Raw genomic sequence first — 19,029 nt, 5'->3', positions numbered from 1 at the left:
TCAACCTGGTAATTGGGTATTGATTATCAAGGCCAGAGTCCTTCACGGCCTTGCCTGCTTAAAATGGACATGAAATGTGACACATGAAACGACTGAAGGTCTTGCGATGTTGTGACAACTGCTAGCAACATACCGAAAATTCTTCCTGAAACTTTAGGTTGTTGTTTGTGCAAAGCTCTTCAACATGTTGCAGGAAGGATTTCTTGCTTATTGGTCTGAAAGTAATGACAGAGGAATTAGAAACCTACAGGGGATTTTTTTGTCATTGCTTTTAATTTTTATCTAACTGTGGTTTTATTAATAAACGGTATTTTCCAGTTCAATAGCAATGGATATTTATAGACAAAAAATTATAAATTGCTTATAGCATACTTATTTGATTTATTTTTGGTCACATAAAAATAAAACCATTCTCTCCCTCTATTGTTCCTTCTCATCAAATTTTTAAGTTGCTAGTGTCAACAGTACTGCTGGGTAGGATTGTTTTTTTTAGGTAACAGCATTCCAATGCAAGGTTTTGATATTAATGGAAGTTTTGTATAGTCATCATTGCATTCTAAAGTATATAATACCTCTTTGTCGCACAGAAAACATTTTATACATTGCAAGGTTTTAGACATATAAAATATTGCAGTGACCTCATTCTCATAATGACATGGTTTTTAAACCCCAAGGAGTTTAAATATCCCTGTATTACTTCCCAAGCTAAAACACAGACATGCAGGCTTCACCCCAGAGAGAGAGAAAGCATTTCTCCAGTTACCATGCAATTAGTCATGCTTTTATGATTTATACGCAGCTTGGAGTTTTTTCTAATAAACATAGAAGAGAGAACCACACATTGAGACTCACCAGTGACCACAAGATAAAAAGCTTTAATCAACTTACTTGATGGATTTTCTATAACTAAGTAACCTGCAACAGAGACTTCTGTTAAATGTAGCAAGCTGTGAGTTAACCAATATAGTGCATGTTGATAGGTTTTATATGAAAAATTTAAGTTGGAACCAGATTTATTTCTCAAATGGATTCAAATACTATAGTACTTCAGATACCTTGTGTGACGGTCTTGCTTAGTTTTTAACTCATGAACTGATAGATATGGTAGCAACAGTTTCTGTGATTCTCTTCAGATCATTTTACAATGTTCTGGGCTCATATGGGCTGGGGAAATCCACACCTCCAGCACATCACTTAATATACATGGACACACTTCATTATGCACTATGCACTCAGTGTCATTCCTCTAAGGGCAATTTCAGAGAAACAGGATGGGTTTCAGCTGACTGAATGCTGACACCTATATCTGAGCTAGTCACTCTAGATTCCCTTTATAATCAATGAAGAGAAATAGACATGATTTCATCTCGTCTCAAGCGGATATCTAAAATAAGTCAAAGATGAATCATGGTATTAATGTGACTATTTGTGTCCAGTGAGCCTAGGATGACTTGCTGAATTTCATGTGCATGAAGTTGGGTGAGATAAATTTTGTTTTCAATGCCCACTCTAGGTAGCGTGGCTAAAGATTTGGGTTCCAAATGACCCTGTATCCCAGGGCATCCCTTAATTCTGGAAAGCTCCAGAAACCTACTTAGCCTAAATGACTTGTGGTTGCTCAGTATGTTTTTAAAACTAATGCTGGAGGCTTTACAGAAGCCCAACAGCTATGGCCAAGATTTTAAAAATGAGTGCCTGTTTTTATTTCCATTTTTAATACTGACCTATACCGACTACTGATTTCATACTGACTTCAGTTTTGTTTCTGGTCCATAACGATTTTAAAAACTGTGCTACACATTAAAATCTTTAACCTGATCCCATAAGCAGGTTTCATGAGGATATGCAACATAAGATCCATTCGCGGGGAATTTTCAGATGGCCTTGAAACCTGGTCATCAACATCACTTCTGAACCCTTTCCCAGAATGTCTCAACATTACGATTTGGAAGCCCAATTTCAGGCCCTCAGTCTCACAGAGCTTGTCTAAAAGACCAAGACAAAAAGTTTGAAATAATACTTTTTAAAAGTTAACTTGCCTTTTCAGAAAAGCCCTAAGTATACCTTTTACACGTCTCTCTCCAAAAATCATACATGTTTACAAACAAATGTTACAGTAACTATTCTATAGAACAAATACAAAATATCTACTACTGCCATAATTTTAGTAGGAAAGACAATAATTTGCTTTAAAAATACTTGATTTAATGAAGTTATTAATAAACATTTAAAATATAAACTACAGAATAAAATGTGATCAATACAATTGTTGAACAATTTATTATTAAGCAGCAGAGAAGTTAATTTCAAAGCTACTAATGATGCCTTTGTGGTACATACTTTGTAATGACAATTTTCTTCAAATACAGTGAATTGGCTACAAAAGGCTTGGGTTAGTCTCAGTAAAGCAAAAAGAAATTTAAGAATTCACATAAAAAGCCTTATACTCAGAATGCTCACTCAGACAATTGAAGGAGGGCTTTAGACTGAAAAAGTAAATAAGAAGGAAATAAAAAGCCAAAGCATGCAACTCTTCATTAATGGAGCATATTTAGAAATTTAGCTAGTACTTCTTGTATCACTTATGTTGTTTGTGTTACCTGGCAGACAAAACTACCTTCTAGTAACACTGGCAACATTAAAGAGCTAAAGTTTTCTCAAGGAGAAAGTATTCTAATTAACTGTACTGAGCACAATAGATATATTTGCCTTTGAGCAGAAAATACTATTTTCTTTAGGACTTTTTCAGGACAAAAGTCTAATCAGGCACTGCGAAGAAAAAAACACTTGTTTTTTTTCTTATGATTAGCCTGTCTTTACCATAGCAATGGAATAAAAGTCATCTCCCATTTGACCTCCTAGTAATTTTGGGGATACTGTTAGTTTTACAGCTCCTCTGGAGCTGACAGCAATTAGGGGCTTACTGCACTGTAGTTCAGTCATTAGGGAATAAAAATTACATCTATACTGCACATAAGCAACCTGAATATGCCATATAGTGCTTCAGTGCTGAAGGTACACAGCTCCAACAGCAATGAACTTAGGGACAAATAGTACCATTAATGCAAACTTACACAATAATACTTCAATTTTTACTTTCATTCAAAGCAGGGAAATGAAACACTGAAAAAGCACAGAAAATGAACTAAACAGTGCTACATATGGTGCTTTCTAGTGCATTTTTAATTTTACTAACAGGTGACTTCTTTCTAAGACATAATTTTATGCTACCTTTCACAAGCACTGAACACTTTTAACGAAATAAGGCACCTACAGTTTGACACTTCAATCTATGCATGGGTAACTAAATTAAGAACTTGATTTTTAGAACTACTGAATTCTCACACTTCTGTTGGTAGCAAGTACCTATTACAGTGCCTTGGCAGCTTAGAAAACAAGATTTAATCTAAATGCTTACATGTGAATTAATGTCTTACTTGAAGACAGTGGCAAAGATGCTGGCTTTCTTGTATCAGAAGTTTTAGAAGGGCTGAACTGTGCGCTCACCACTGGCTTACAAAGGACAGCTATGCTCAACTTCAGCATCAGACTTCAAAAATTAGCATATTTTTCTCAGTATCTTGTGATTGAAATATGTAGCAATAATCTTATAGTATTTCATTAATGAACAAATACTGGTCTATCAGTCTTTTTGTTCTCCATATTTGCCAATCTTCCGTGTAAAACATAAAGATTTAAATATCATTAGATCTTGATGAACACAATTTAGAATCAAACTATGAAGCTGCACATTTCCCTATTTCAATGGGACAATTTAAGATTCCCATTCCCTCTGACTTTGAAACCAGGAAAGAAAAACATTCTGTAAGATAAAGAATGCTTTATTGCTTTAAATCTGATTTTCTCTTTAAACAGTGTATTGTTTCATGTATGGGATTTTTTTGAAGTCTATCAAAAATCTGAATCCCACTCAGATTACTTATGATAGAGCTAGAAAGAAGCCATTTATTTGTGTTGGCAGTGGTAACTGAAGACCATATTGTCACACAGACTCAGCTTTCTCTCTGGGTCAATCATCTGAAATCCACAGGGAATTAAAACTTCTTCCAAATGGAAAACAACAGAAATGAGTATGTAGGCAAAAGGCTTAACTCATAAGCACCACTGACACTTCCTAGGAACAACAGAGGAACTAATTTTTAGCAAGTTAATTGAAAGCAATACGGAGCTTAACCCTTCCTAAATGTTCAAGGGCTATGGAAAGAGAACACATGTTCACTTCTTCCATTGCACCAGGACACATACAGTCTTAAGTCTTGTACTCCTGGGATACAAAGCTCAGAGAATCTCTTAGCGATAGCTGATTACTGAAGGGAAACTTGCTGAAGCAAAAGGTAAGGCAAGAGCCATGCAGGCTGGCCTAGAAAAGTAATGTGTGTGCAGAAGTGTTGTCTCAAGCATAGACACCTAGTGATTGTAGAATACACAGGAAAGGTGAGACCAGACAGTAATTTTATATACAATACTTTAATACTTTTTCCATAAAGATCTCTAAATGTCTGGTACTTGCAAGGGTTACAGGGTCTGTAATTAAGGAATATTTCTGTGTTCTTCACTTGCCTGACAAACTATCTTAAAGGGAATGAAACAAAGGCTTTAGAGCATCCACCACAAGGTGTAACTTGTGAAGGAAAGCTTTAAGAAGCAGGGATGCAGATGACTTTATCCTTGCAGCAGAAACCACTGTGAAAACAGGGTGTCAGGTAAGACCTCTGTTAGGTGAAGTGTTTTTTTTTTCCTGCTATTGCTTGTCATATCATCTGCATCATCAGTGCAGACCACTGTATGTCCTAAACGTTCAAAGTCTGCATTTTAAGATTCATAAAGCGGATCTCATTTTCCACGGAATTTGGTAGAACATAAACCCCTGAATGCCTTCTGAAGCTAGGTGTCATTAATTATTTGTCTCACAAAAGCTTTCTGGGAGATGGCATATATGTATCAGCCAGTATTACTTATTTTCAGGGTCTGATGTTTTTCAAGTAACTTTTTTTCCTGATGACCATTCTGTCAAAAATTATTTCATGAGTTTCTCGATTTTAAAAAATGCTGACTCAAAAATAAGTTTCAAAATTGGCAAAATGGGATGTTTGGCATGTTTAAATTTGGTATTTTTTCTCTTTAAACTGACTTTCCATTTAGTAATGAAACTTAATTCATACTAAAGACATAGTTATAAAATGTATGGAATAAAATGTTTCAATTTAAATATACTGAATGTCTACTGAGTTCTGGTTCATTAAAATTTGTCAAGTTTTTGAATTTTTGCTGTGTTGAGAATTAAAAAACTATTTCTGAAGCCTTATCCTTACAGAATAGGAAAACTTTTTCTGCCCCTTTCTACTAATTATGTGGTACCATCAGTACAAAGTTTCTGAGAGCATGAGCCCAGATCATAGGGCTAAATATGAGATGTCATTACCCATGTCTGGGTAAATGAGGGAAAGATAGTCAAGAAAGATCTCAGGGAACAGGCTAAAATATCTTGGTTCTGTGGATGAACTGTGCCAGCCTCAGGTCCATGCCTTTACTGATTTATAGTAGCTAGCATGACATATAATACACCAGCTGAGAAACGACAAAACAGTTGGTTTCCAAAGCATGTCCTTCCAGTGAGCTCTGAATGGGACAATTAGTAGGTGCAGAAAATATCTGTACTGGTCCTTTATCACCTAAGATTTCAACATAAACTCTCTACCACCCCTTCAGGGCAGAAAACCTATTTAGTTGGACAAATGAAATAATTTCAGCTCATTAAGTCCCCCCCCAAAATTAGAAACAAGTTATCCTGGAAAAGCAATCTGTCCATCTATTTTTTTTCTGATAAAATTATGAGATGTCATGAATTGAAACTGGCATTCTGCACCCCAGGAAGCTTTTCAAACACAGCTGAGACAGCTGACTAAATGCAACCAACTCATGAAGGATAAGAAAAACACATGACCTGAAACTGACTGATTTCTGAGCAGCTATCCCATGAATGCAACAGGTATAAAGTTCTTTTATTATGTTAACTGTGGAAGTCTGCAAACAAGCAGCATGAATATTTTAGACCTCTGGGTTTGCAGTAAACTGCCGTGTTGCATACTGCCATGCTTCTACCGCCTTCTTGATACAATTCCTCACCGCCAGGAAGGATTTATCTATGTGAAAGACAGCATTAGAGTTCCTTAAACTCTCTCCTTTGGCAATAAGCTATTGACATTACCAGAACAGAATGTTACACATAGTGAAACATTCTTTAAAACTTAAAAAAAAATCCTAATAAACTTAAAAGCTTTGAGCAGAGCAAGGATATCTTGTCATTTCATTACTGTACATAAGGTATCTAGTTGTTGATTGATTTCTAATAGAAAAGACGGCATAGTCCTGTCCTGAGGAGCTCTGATTTAGTGCCCACACTTCAGACTTCCACAATTTGTCATAATATCCAACAAAGAACCTGAGCAAGGACCCTGCTGTAGCTCCACTGCAGCTATTTGAAAAATAATAACCCAAAAGTTAGCAGCTGCCTCGACTTACAAGAATGGCCTAAGACCAGAGTCTTTGCCAGTGGCTGTAACTGGAATGGAAGAAGGAGAGGGAAAAATATAAATGGAAGAACATGGCAAACTGCAAGCCAAAAATGTGAAATTGATTCATTAAAATAAGGGGTGATGTAACTAAAACTGCTGAAGCACTGTTCAGTAAAGGCCTTGCTGTGCATAAATCACATAACAAAGTGCACATAAGTATGAAATATTATCGTTTGTAATTACCCTGAGGAGTTTGAGACTGTACAAATGCAAACCGCACATAATTTAGAATGAAAAGAGGCAGAATGGTACTCTTCAAACTGATACAGGATTTGACCACCTGGGTATGTTGCTGAGATTGTAACGGCATAAGTATAAAACAGCTGTAGTATATTGAGAACAAAAGGCAGTTGAGTAAAAAGAGAACTTCTCTTGAATACATACAGTCTAACTCCCAAAGGAAAGTATACAGCATGTTTCTTATGTCTCGTTTGCATCACATTTGCTTCAAGGATGGAACGTATATATCAGTGTTATATTATCATAAATTGTTATAACTTCCATGCAAAAATTGCTCTGATTTATTTTAAAACAGTTGTGGCACTGTTGTACCTTAACACTAGGGACTTAAAATAAACAGGATTTCATGAAGACAAATACCTCAGTTTTTCATCGGAATAGCTGCAAAGATTGATATTTCATTTTGGTTAACTATATCACTCAATATAGCATGGTAGCACACAGGTTAAGAGAACAGAACGGAAAACACACCATGTTGCTTCAATAATACAAAAACTTACTGGATGACAAATATCTCCTTGCGTCTAAAGAAAAATGAAGAGTATCTGGAAGTAAAACCCATTAACACTTTAGTACATAAACAAAATTAGTACTAGTCTTACTCAGCTAACAGTTTGGAAACAACACCGTTTTGAAGATCCATCAAGATCATTTATACGAGTTACAGTTATCATGGTGCAATGGCCTGGTTCTGCCTCCAGAGAACATATTCCATTATTATTAGCAGGTACTAAACAAAGTTATCTGAATGACATGTGACCCACACAGAACATACCACATCCATTATGTCAGTGATTTCCAGATGATTCATAGTATGTTTTCTCATCTGTTACAGCAGCCATTCCTGTGTGCACTATTTTGAACAGGTTTATACATGCAATCAGCTTATTCTGTGCCACACACATAGACACATACACACTCAAACAAAACAGGTCAACAGCTACAACCTTTCATCTTCCAGCTATTCCTAGTCTGTAACAGTAGGATGCCTGACTGCGAGGGCAAGACTATTTTAGGCTTCTCATCTTTAAGGAGATTGCCTACCACAGTGTTTCATCTGTGACACAGCAGGGGAAAGAGAGGAAGGTAAAGAATGTTCATCCAATGTTTCTAACTCAGCTGGATGTCATATATTGTTTAGAATTATCATTATATTTATTTGGTGAATAACATCTATATTTATGGCAATCAGAAAGAGCACAGTGTGTTTTCCTTCTAATAAATATCTGTGACAAGATTCTCTGTCACACAGAAAACATGAATAACCTGGACTTGCTACATACTGTTTCAAGGTGTGGATGTCAGGACAGCCAGTGTGCTGAGCTCCGCAGAAGCCCAGCTGCTACGCAAATTCCTTTGTGAAAAGAAGACTTTCTAAATGTCAATGAAACAATGATATATGTGTGGTTGAATTAGCTAACAGGTACTTCTCAGGGGTCGGACTCTTTTAAAATGCTTACATAGCTTTGCAGTCTACATAAAACACTGTATCAAAAATACTCAGAAATTCTGCATGTTTAAAAAAACGTAGCCCTTTTTCTCCACCATAATTAAACAGTGATTTGCACTTAGATCTTTATCTTGTTGTAAAAAGAGCTGAAGATTAAGTGATTTTCTAAAAGCTAGTGAGAAGTGTCTTGAGGATGGAGGTCATTCTTTGAAAGAGGATCTCAGTGACCTGTGTAAATAAGAACACCACAAACACTTCCAAACAAGCAAAGGTCAGAAACGGGTCATGGCTACAGACCCTTTGGACTACTGTTTTGCCTAAGGAGTACGCTTACCGTGTAAATCTCTCATCCTTCAGCTCCAGGTCTGCCACTGTGATCAACTGATCCAGTTTGAACTTAGTGTCAATAATTTCAGCATCTCGTGGGGAGTATGTGCCCCCCTCTTTTTGCTTTTGCCGAATTCTAAAGAGAAAATTGTAGTAAAAAATAAATAAGCAGAAGATTTATTAAGATATACATATCAATACTTTGATTACACAGGCTAAAAATGAAAAATGGTTGCCAGAAATCCTTGTCTGGCCTTTATTCTGCTCTCACTTCCAATGGTGTAATTTAGCCAACTCTGGCAGTTTCATTGTCTAAAAGTCATATGAAAAGAATCTAGCCTGTATATTCTTTTAGTTTTCCTATATAAATTCTTTGGCAATGCCTTAATGGTCCAGCTGAGTAAGAACAGAACTTCTGCTGAATGAGCAAACATCATTTATGCAATACTCAGTCAGCTTCTGTAAATGGGCATTTGTTCACAATTTGAACTAGAGGCCGATTTCTCTTTCACATATAAGACTTCAGTGTATTTACTTGCTAATTTAGTAGTAGTAAGACAGCAGTTAGAATTTAGGGTATTGAGTTCATATCAACGTAACTGTTCCCCACAGAGGTGACAGTAAATAAGGTTAGCCTTCCAGCTAACTTTGGCCAACAGAGACTGATCTGTACGTTTCTCTCAAGTCAATGGAGAGGTGACTCTGAAAGGCTAAGACAGGTTTCTGCTCTGATTCACCCTCTGGAGAAGCTTGTATTTCTTGTTATTCTATGGAGATTAGCCTCACTAAAGTTAGCCTTTGGGAGTCCATCCCTAAGTTTCTACATTAAAAAACAGGCAATAGATTTTGAGATGATAGGCTGGTTCCACCTATAAGACTGTTTCATTTCTTTATTAAGACATTTTTGAGGGTTTGCAAACAAGGTACCACAAGGATACCTAAATCTCACCTTGCAAAAGCATAGACTGCAGCCACCAGAAGAACAACTGACAGTATACACAAAGTAACAGCAAGTATAACTTCCACAGCTCTTTCTGACAGTCCTTCACCTGCAATAGAAAGTGGGTAAGACTAGGCCCAGAAATCTAATATTTAATAGCTTCATTGTCATGTTGACATCTCTTAAGAGGGAGGAATCAGACAGAGATGAGACAGAAAGACACTATCTTCTCAATACAACTGCATTATATGAGTGGGAGAGCTGCTAAAAAAGAAAAACGTGACAAAACAAGGAACAATTTATTGAAAGGTTCCTAAGCATTTTTATTTCTGTAACTTATAATGCTAATGACATATATGTATAGCTATACATGCAGCTCTTCACTGGTGCTTTTCCAGTTTACCTATGCTAAACAGGTTAAGGTAGGTTTACACTGCAGTAATATCAGTCTGAGACTATATAAAACTAGCCTGAACTGAACTTCTGCTTCAGCCTCAGTGCAGCCAATCAAGAATAAGTAAGTGCTCTAACAGCTAGGAATAATCAAACTCCAAAGGTGGAAAAGGTAGACCCACAACTGAAACGCTGTTTCAGCTCACAGGTTCACAGCCATCATTCACAGACAGAAATAAAAGATGCTAATGCTTGGAGAACTCTCCTCAAGGTGCTGGAGGAACCCACATAACGACCCGCTCTGAACTGCCTAGGTTAATCCGCCTCCCTGCTAACTTATGCCCTTTATTCAAGTGGGAATTGGTGATATTGCCAGGAATAACCATTAGCAGGTCAAAAGTTATCATTAAAGCCTTTATGATAAAAAAGTAAAGGGGTTGGAATTCTAATCAGTCCTTACAGCTGAGGATCAAGGTTCATTCAGAGACAGATAATCCATTTAGATTAGTTCTAGACCTCTTTTCCAACAAAGGCTCCTTTGGTGCTGTATTTCTGACGCTCGCTTAATTTCCGATCCCTCCTGGTAATCCTGTCCCCATGTCAAAAATTTTCCTTAGGTACGTGGTGAAAACAAGAATAGCAAGAGATTACTGCTGCTGGTATTCTTCATCTATGCTGGTATTCTTCATCTACACTTTTTGATCCAGTGAGAAAACTTAGCCCCTGCCTGTCCTCCAGGGAGGACAGAAAAATGTGCTGTTTTCCTGCTGTATGTAACTGAGATTTCCCCACTCAAAGGATGACATCCTCCCAAGGACACTCTGGAAAATACAGGAATCTTGGCTTCAACTCCCTCAAAAGGCCATCATTTTTGGATAGAGAGTATACTGCAGATGATCTGGACTGCACGTACTTCAGAGGACATGATGACAATTCAAAATGATCCTGACTTAGCTAAGAAATGGTCTTCAAACAATATGATGTAATTTTTTCAGATGAGATGCCTGGTTCTACACACAGGCAGGAATAATCAGCTAAATAAACACAGGCTAGTGAACAGTAGGTTAGATAGCAATTTATCAGAAGAAGGTGAGAGATTATTGTAGACCACAAACAATGTAAATGAACAATATCATGTACGAAACGATGAACATAATCTTGTGATACAGAGCATTAAGTATAGTTTCCAAAACACCTGAAATAACCCTTCCACTATATTCAGCATCGGTAAAGCCTCAGGTGCAACACTGGACACTGCAATGTAAGAACAATTTAGGCTGGAGGATGACAACAGAGAAGAACAGCAGGTATTTAAAATGCTGTTGCAAAGAGGATAGGAATGAAAAGTCCCCTGCCACTCACTGATCTCTGCGGTAGTGTACAAGTGTTAATCACGTGTAAAAAGAATAGGAAAATTTCCAGAGGAACCTCTACAACAGTTCTATCTATATTGCATTAAACAACAAAGTCAATGTTAAATCCTACAGTTAAGACCAGCCCAAACATTGCCAACGTTATTAAATAAACCGGAGCTGGCAGAATACCCCAAGACCCACCAAAAATAAAGAAACATATTTTCTCTTATGTCTTAGTAACTGGGAAGTACTACATCTCTGTAGAAATGATTAAGGGCAAGGGGAAGGAGACAAAACAGCATACAGAGTAGGAAAAAACAGGTATTATAAAATCAGCACGCAGTCCTCACATCATGCTGCATAATTTTGAGGAGCTGCAACTCAATACATGATGATGACAAATTGTAATAATAAAATATCGTAACGTAGACATTTATGCATAAGACAATGTCTTACGGATACCCTATTTTGATATTTTCTATCTCTTAGGCTTTGCATTCCACATGAAGAAAGACCACACTTGCACTGGACTACTAGGTTCCTCACAATGATTTGCTTAACTAGCTATCAGAGTTTATGACAAAGATCATAAGCTGCCTTGTACGTACTACAAATTTAAACGAGTGTTTGTTACCACATCTTAATAATGTCATGGAAAAATCCTGACCTTTCTTTGTAGTACAGACATTATGTTTGCAATGTCAGTTATGAGTTATAAGGAAAAAACCCACTTCTTCAGCTCAAGAGGAGAGTGTGGTACTCAAAGAACGGCTGAGTGGGTAGGCCCTGTTAAAATGTATTCTTTACTATATTTAAAAAAGTCATTGTTGAAGCTGGATATGCTATTGAGCTTCTGCTTCACTGTTCCTCCCCAGCAAAATTCCTACTGCTTAACAAAAGCATCAGATGGCTGCCAATTACAGAGAACTCTCTTACAGGTCTTCCACGCTTTTTCTGTTTCAAACATATTTAATGTACAATATTAAATTGCACAGACACAGGGTAAGCTTCCTGGTTTTCCAGATCAAAGACCTACCTATTCTATAGTTAGGCTATGAAACAAAAATAACACATGGAAGTTCTTTAAACTGTCATGAACAACTCGGCCAAAATTCAAATCAGTGTTTTATTTACTAAAATGAAAATGTCATCTTGGAAAAACACAAATTTAGATGATAATTACAAAAGAGGATCATTGATTTATAACAAAATTATAATTTTGATTTCAGGGAGCAAAAATTTCTTCTGAAAAGACACTGTTGTTACAAGAATAGAAGCCATTCGTCACAGAGATATCTAACTGTCTAAGCTACTGATCTTTCCAGTTATCCTTTCCAGGTTGTGCTTCTAGTGTAGGTTCAAAGTTCATATAGCCCAAGTATGATCTATAAGGAACCACTCGGATAAGGTTCCTCAAGTTATCTGTCTCAAAAGAAAATGTTTCCTAAAGAATCTAATTTCCTTTATTCACCTAACATGGCACCAATAACAGCATTGCAGGTGCTGTATCTTCAAGGCCACTCAACTGTATCACTAGAGATCACTAGTATCAATCATCTGCATCACTAGTGATATATGAATAAGATATTAATTTCACAACAGTATTGTAAGAAAGCATTGCAGGAACTTTTAATCACTTGTCCCATGTATATTTTTTCTCTTGTTGGATAGGCTCTGAAAGGCCAGACAAGAGCTTGCTGTAGAGCCCATTTTAAAAGCAGTGCTTAACGTAGCATAGAAGGCACTGAAATCAGTAACGGAATCAGGATTCCTGGATATCTGAGAAACTTATCATGGCTATTTTTTTCCAGTTACATTCTGTTCAGCGTACAGACCGACCTTGCCTCTTTGTGATCTATACCAGAGGATAACATGTCACAAGTTTTCCATAACAGTATAGAAGTGCATGAATTACATCATCTGCCTGTCACAAATTTCTTTTTTTCCTTTAAGCCTTTCAGGAGTTTTCTGTCAAAAAGGTGCACAGAGGACTGGAAAAAGTCAGAGTCATTTCAGGCATAGTTATTTTTCCTGAGGCAGTCTTTCCTTCACTGCTCAAGCTATTTGTTTCACTGGTGTAAAGTACCAGAATCTTAAAGACAGCTTTTGTGTTGCTTTTCCCAAAACATTCAGGGCTAGAGAAACAGTACCAGCTCCTCTCAGAATATTCAGTTTGTGAGTTACCATTTCAGAATTTTCAGTAACAGATTTCAGTAACACATTTCTAAGATGGGTTAGATAAATATGGGAGCTCATATTATAGAAGATGAGCGCCAAATGAAAAATATGGGTCCACTAAAATTCCTCGGGGAACTCACTCAGTTGTCTTGGGTCCCTTTTCAGAAAGTCAGGGATAATGCTTAACTAAGTAAGTTTTGGCTTACAGATTTTACCAGGATCTGCTTAGAGAATCTTCATTCCCACTTTTGGGGGTGGATGAACTTGGAAGAGCTTATGCTGGGTTTGAGACCCCCCATAACAACTGCCCTGTTGGCCAATAACATTAGAACCAGCTGGGTTCTATTAGACAATATTAACTTAAAATGAACTTTATCTGTATCTTAAGGATAAAATGCTTTCATGCTTACTTGAACCTGAAGGGCCAGAGGATCATGTCCTCAGCCAAGCTGCCAGTAGAAGGAATGATCTGCAGCTGAGAGGTTTTCTACACTAGGTTCGCACTGGGATAACTGTACCAGTACATCCAACAGAGAGGGAAACTGCACAACCAGTATAGCTTCTGACAATTCACCCAGTCAAGATGAGCTATCCTGGCAAAATGGTATTTTCATTGGTATAAACTGAATCTCTGCTAATGAACGCTGTCAATATTGCGCTCTCATTTGACAGTCCAGGCTGAGGTAAGACCCCTTGACCTCCTCCAACTAAAGGACACAAAATGGAATTATGGATTGCCTCACCAGGCACCAACTCTTCTGGTTAAGCTAGGTCCAACAAAAATAGAGATTATTTATTTCAAGGAAATCAGTCCAAAAAAGAAAGATGCAATTGACCAGATTCTTTGGAAATAGAGAAATATTTTAACAAATGACACTCTGCTTACCTAAGGTTTTTACAGGGTCAGAATAGTCAGAATCTGTAAACTGTCCCTTAACATTAGTTGCTCTGAACTTAAATCTGTAAAATAAAAACAAGAAAACTAATGAAAAAAGTTATGTGTATTTTTTTAAGTAGCAGCTCATTTAGAAACTGGTCACTATTTTCCAGTTTTAGCAAAATACAACCTGGAATCGTTATCCACCTATAAAATGACATTATGACTGACATCAAGGACTCAGTGTCATTATGTTAAATGTAAAATCAAGCTGTATAAAGTGGGTTAGTGATCTTGAATTTGGGCTTGTTTAATTTAGGGATCAAGAAAGATTTTTTGTTACTTTAATCATAAAAAAAATATGAACTCTCATATTTACATTTCAGCCAAAAAGTTTGAAATTAAGAAATGCAAAGATCACTTCAAGCTCCACCTTCTCTTAATTGAATTGCACTTCTTATATGTTTGTTATAAATATATATTTCACATAGATCTTTATTTTGGACAAACACAAGAGATAAATAACGGACTCACAGGTACTGCTTTCTTGGTTTCAGTGGGCCATTGCATATTTTGTCTTGACTGCCTGGTATCATACATGTAGTATCAGCACCTATGACATATATCTCTTCTTTACCACTGAGACCTTCCTCTCTTTCTACACAAGGTGGGTTTGGAAAACCTTCATTTGCAAAATATGGCCTTGCTCTGTTGAAGTAGGCATCATACCACTTAGTAACATTCCCATCATGCTGAGCTGTTGTCAGGAAAAGAAACAATCAGAAATAATTTACATTCTAAACAGATTGTAACCAAATAAGGCAAATAAATAGATAATTTTTTTAAAAGGCTTAGCAAGCAATGAGTCATTCACACAACTAAGGCTATATCTGTATTTGTATTGAAACCCAAACGTCCTCATTATCCACACTACCTATATTTTGCTAGCTCAGAGTATGTTAACTGAACCACAGCTAGGTAATTTCAGAGATAGAGTCTGTCTCAAACATGAGCTCTGCCTTTAGAGGACAGCACTTAGGCAAGCTACATGACTGTGAAACAGCGAGGCTAGCAAAGACAGTAGAAAGTGTTTATTCTAAAGAAAGTAAAGATTGTTTTATAAACCAAATGACTAGGTTTTCAAAAGTGGCCACTACCTAGCAACTCTGACAGGAGAAAAATCTTCAACACGCCGATTAACATGGTATTTGCATACCTATCAGTTCAAGAGAATCTTCACAGCAGTAGCTGTGAAGCAAGTGCCTCCAGGATTAGTGCTAAGATACATTCAGAAAAATGTCTGTGAGCATCTATACCACTTAATGTGAATGTTTTACATCCATACTTTGAAACTAAGCAAAATAAGGGAGTTAAATACCTGGAACTTGTCTTTTTTAGGTAAAGTAAGCCTGACTATATGATGTCTGATTGTGAAACTCTCACTCACATTAGTAGGCAATTACTCAAAGCAGTACCATGACACTGTTCATATGAGCAAATGTTCATCAGCCCGTAAAAGGCTGATGAACATTTAGAACACATTCTAACCCACAGTGTACAGAGAGGACTTATGTAAATCCCTCTGGCCCCATTATGAAATGGAAATATCAACTGCACATGACTGCATTCTTTTACAGGCAACACTAACAGCAACAGGTGAAAAACCTTCCAAAAAGTTTTATAAAATACATACTTACATTAGTTACATTTCACAAATGTCAAATGCATTTATTTTTTCAAGGGAGTAAGAAATACAGAAAACATAATGATAACAACAGGGCCAGAATAATAATGGTGCCTTCAAACAGCATGGATAACTTTGCAAGTGTTTCCAGTATCCAGTACCCAGCCCACAGACACTGTGGAAGCAGATACTTCTCCCTTAGTACTGTTGCCACAGCTAAAGTGATTTTGTTTGCCATTTTCCAACATGAAATTTCTGGCACCCAATACAATTTGTAAAAAGAAAAAGTTGAGCAAGATGAAAACAAAGAAATAAAAAAAACTTGATAATAATTTTCAAGATAACATAGAAAATTCTTCTACCTCCAGCTTCCGCAACAAGAACTTGTATCTTCTTTATAGGACCGTGATCATCACTATAATAACATATTGGCATTCTGATAGTAATCGTCGTAGCTGTGACAAGTAAGGCCCCATTGGTATCATAAACTGGTGCTGGTTTCTTATTAGGCCGTGGTGGTTCTGTTTTTAAACAAAGATATACCATAGAGTTTTGTTTTCATTATTTTTTCCAAGTACGTTGTTCAGGCACATAGCTGTATTATGCAAGACAAATCCTTATAATATCACTCAGATTTGAATAGCAAATGATCAGTGATATGCAGCAAAAGTAAGCAGTGCTGTTCAAGGTTTTAAGTTACGTGCTCCTGTTTCTAGGTTATGCAGCCTCTAAAGAAAGGACAAAGGCAAACAGATGCGCACTCACAGGTAAAGCAGCATTTTCCTCAGTGTTTATAGAGATCTCAGCTAAAGAGCACTTCATGAGACATACCTTTGATGTCCATAGTTATTTTCAGTTGAATTTTTGGCCCTGCACCAGCACCATTAATTGCATACACCTTAAAAAAAATGAACATTTGTTTTAGTGAGTACTCGTACTAGCTTCAAATTAGCCTAATCTGGATATATTTGAAGGGACAATGAATGCTAAAAATCTCCTTTTACGTTATTCACACTATCGCTAGAACATATCCTATATTTCTTTACAGTTCTAAGTACAGTAATATTTTATCCTTTGTAACATAACTCTTACAAAAAGAGGAAAAACAAACCAGTTATTTTTCCTTCCCTCATGCCCTAATCTCTGATTATTTGAAAGGACTACATGCACATACTTCTAGTGGGCTTCCTCTACAGAACTGGACCCTTCATCCAAGCCAAATGCACAATGCAAGCTCTGGAACCAAGAGGTGGATACAACTTTGTGCCTGAGATGATGTGCTTTACTAGTACTTGAACTGGTCAGCCAGCTTACACAGCTACCACTGGTGATGTCTCCTGTTCTCGCTCACTCCAGCCTCTTCATTGTTCGCTTCTTTCCTCAGACGTCTCCTCCTTCACACCCTAGCTAACATTCTTGGCATGAAAATCTCCTGTTTAGCCTAGGTTTGCGTTCACGGTTCAGATTAGTCTTTCACTGATATCAAAGAAAAATTCCACAGAAAAAATACCAATTCTTACACTGACATTGTATGTATGCCCTCCTTTTAGCCCTTCTATCACAGCAGTGACTGACTGATCCGTTTTATCAATGACACTAAGGTTGTGGATTTGGATGGCAGCAGGGTCATCTTCATTGTAGACCACAGCTTGATACACCTGAATATTCCCATTTGGTTCAGCTGGTGGCACAAATGTTACTTGGAACTTTGTTACTTCATCTGGAATCTTCTGAAATGTTATGTTGTTAGGTGGGTCTTCAGGCACTGAAATAAACATTTCACTTAGGTAACAGTTTACTATTATTAGCATTGGAGTAAAAACGGAAAGGTTTTACATTATACTTTGGGATATTGCTATTAAATCACTGATTTTTTTATTTTTACTGAATCAGTATTTCAAATACTTATCACTTATGTAAATATTTGTAAAGACAATAAAAAGTTAAATATATTCAGTGAAATACACACTATTCTTGATGATAGCATTTAATGCCACAAATATTAAAAATAATTACTAGAAACCTATTTTAAATAAGACCACCTCATAATAACCCCCAGTAGTTTCTACTCAGGAAAGTTTCTTCTGAGCAGCTATCCAGAAACCTCCAAGGCATTACTGTGCCTTGAAATACATCTTGAGGTAAACAAATCTTTTCATGGACTGATAAGCAAGAAGCAAATTTCAGACTTGTGTACCCTTTCTGAAAACTCTCTGTCAACACAAGGCTCCCTCCCAACTTGTGATCAAGCCACCACGCTCCTAAGAGTCTCTGCTTATCACAAATAACTCTTCAAGGAAAGAACACTTTCCATCCGCTGATGCCCAGACACATGTAGGGATCCATAACAGGTCAAACAAGTGTTGCAGATTCTGGCTAGAAACTTATCAGAAGCCAAGAAATATACAATCACAACACACACTTTTCCCAAAGACAGCCTTTTGCCAAACATTTGTTCCAGAAGTTTATTCTCAGGACTGCAAAAGTACAAACCATTTTCCCAAAGTCTTCGTCTGAAAGAAAAGGCTGTAACTTTCTTTTCAGGCAGCTAAATATCTATTGCTTTATCTGAGCACCCAGATATGTAGCATGACCTCTAAATAGTGAAATCAAATAACTGAAGATAAACACATTCCCTCAGCCAAGGATTCAGATGCAGTTGTCATATCTTCCATTTTTTTACTTGAGCCAACAAATGCTATTTTAGGCTTCCCTGGAGTAAGCCTATATAAATTAGTTCTAACCTCCTCAGACACTCACCCATACACTAGATCGTACAAATTGGATGAGATCATACGAGATAGATAGAAAACAATAACTTTTTTTCTCCAAGATTACCTCTTAGTATATCACACTTTCACATAAAAGGAAATGCTACCAGAAAAGATGCTGAAGTAGCTCACAAAACAGACCTAACTACCACCTAATTAAATTTTCACTTGTTTTTTCTCAGTAAAAGACTGTATCTGCCTTTGGGGACACATACAGG

The 19,029-nt window shown here is 36.9% G+C and overlaps 1 protein-coding gene across 1 annotated transcript in view; it reads right to left on the bottom strand.

Moving 5' to 3' along the window:
* The window catches only part of PTPRQ (protein tyrosine phosphatase receptor type Q), a 136,876-nt gene that overhangs the window by 19,377 nt on the left and 98,470 nt on the right, over positions 1 to 19,029 (bottom strand). Inside the window, exons 48-57 of the mRNA XM_068936374.1 lie at positions 17,561 to 17,805; positions 16,872 to 16,938; positions 16,403 to 16,561; positions 14,891 to 15,113; positions 14,366 to 14,439; positions 9,563 to 9,662; positions 8,621 to 8,749; positions 7,337 to 7,381; positions 889 to 915; positions 134 to 215 (exon numbers count right to left, since the gene is read on the bottom strand). Of these exons, the coding sequence (XP_068792475.1) occupies positions 134 to 215; positions 889 to 915; positions 7,337 to 7,381; positions 8,621 to 8,749; positions 9,563 to 9,662; positions 14,366 to 14,439; positions 14,891 to 15,113; positions 16,403 to 16,561; positions 16,872 to 16,938; positions 17,561 to 17,805 (1,151 nt within the window). The remainder of the gene's footprint in view (positions 1 to 133; positions 216 to 888; positions 916 to 7,336; positions 7,382 to 8,620; positions 8,750 to 9,562; positions 9,663 to 14,365; positions 14,440 to 14,890; positions 15,114 to 16,402; positions 16,562 to 16,871; positions 16,939 to 17,560; positions 17,806 to 19,029) is intronic.

Source organism: Struthio camelus, chromosome 1 (assembly GCF_040807025.1).
Source record: "Struthio camelus isolate bStrCam1 chromosome 1, bStrCam1.hap1, whole genome shotgun sequence".
Lineage (NCBI taxonomy): Eukaryota > Metazoa > Chordata > Aves > Struthioniformes > Struthionidae > Struthio > Struthio camelus.
The sequence above is the reverse complement of the archived record's forward strand: the minus strand, read 5'-3'. Positions and strand labels throughout refer to the sequence as shown.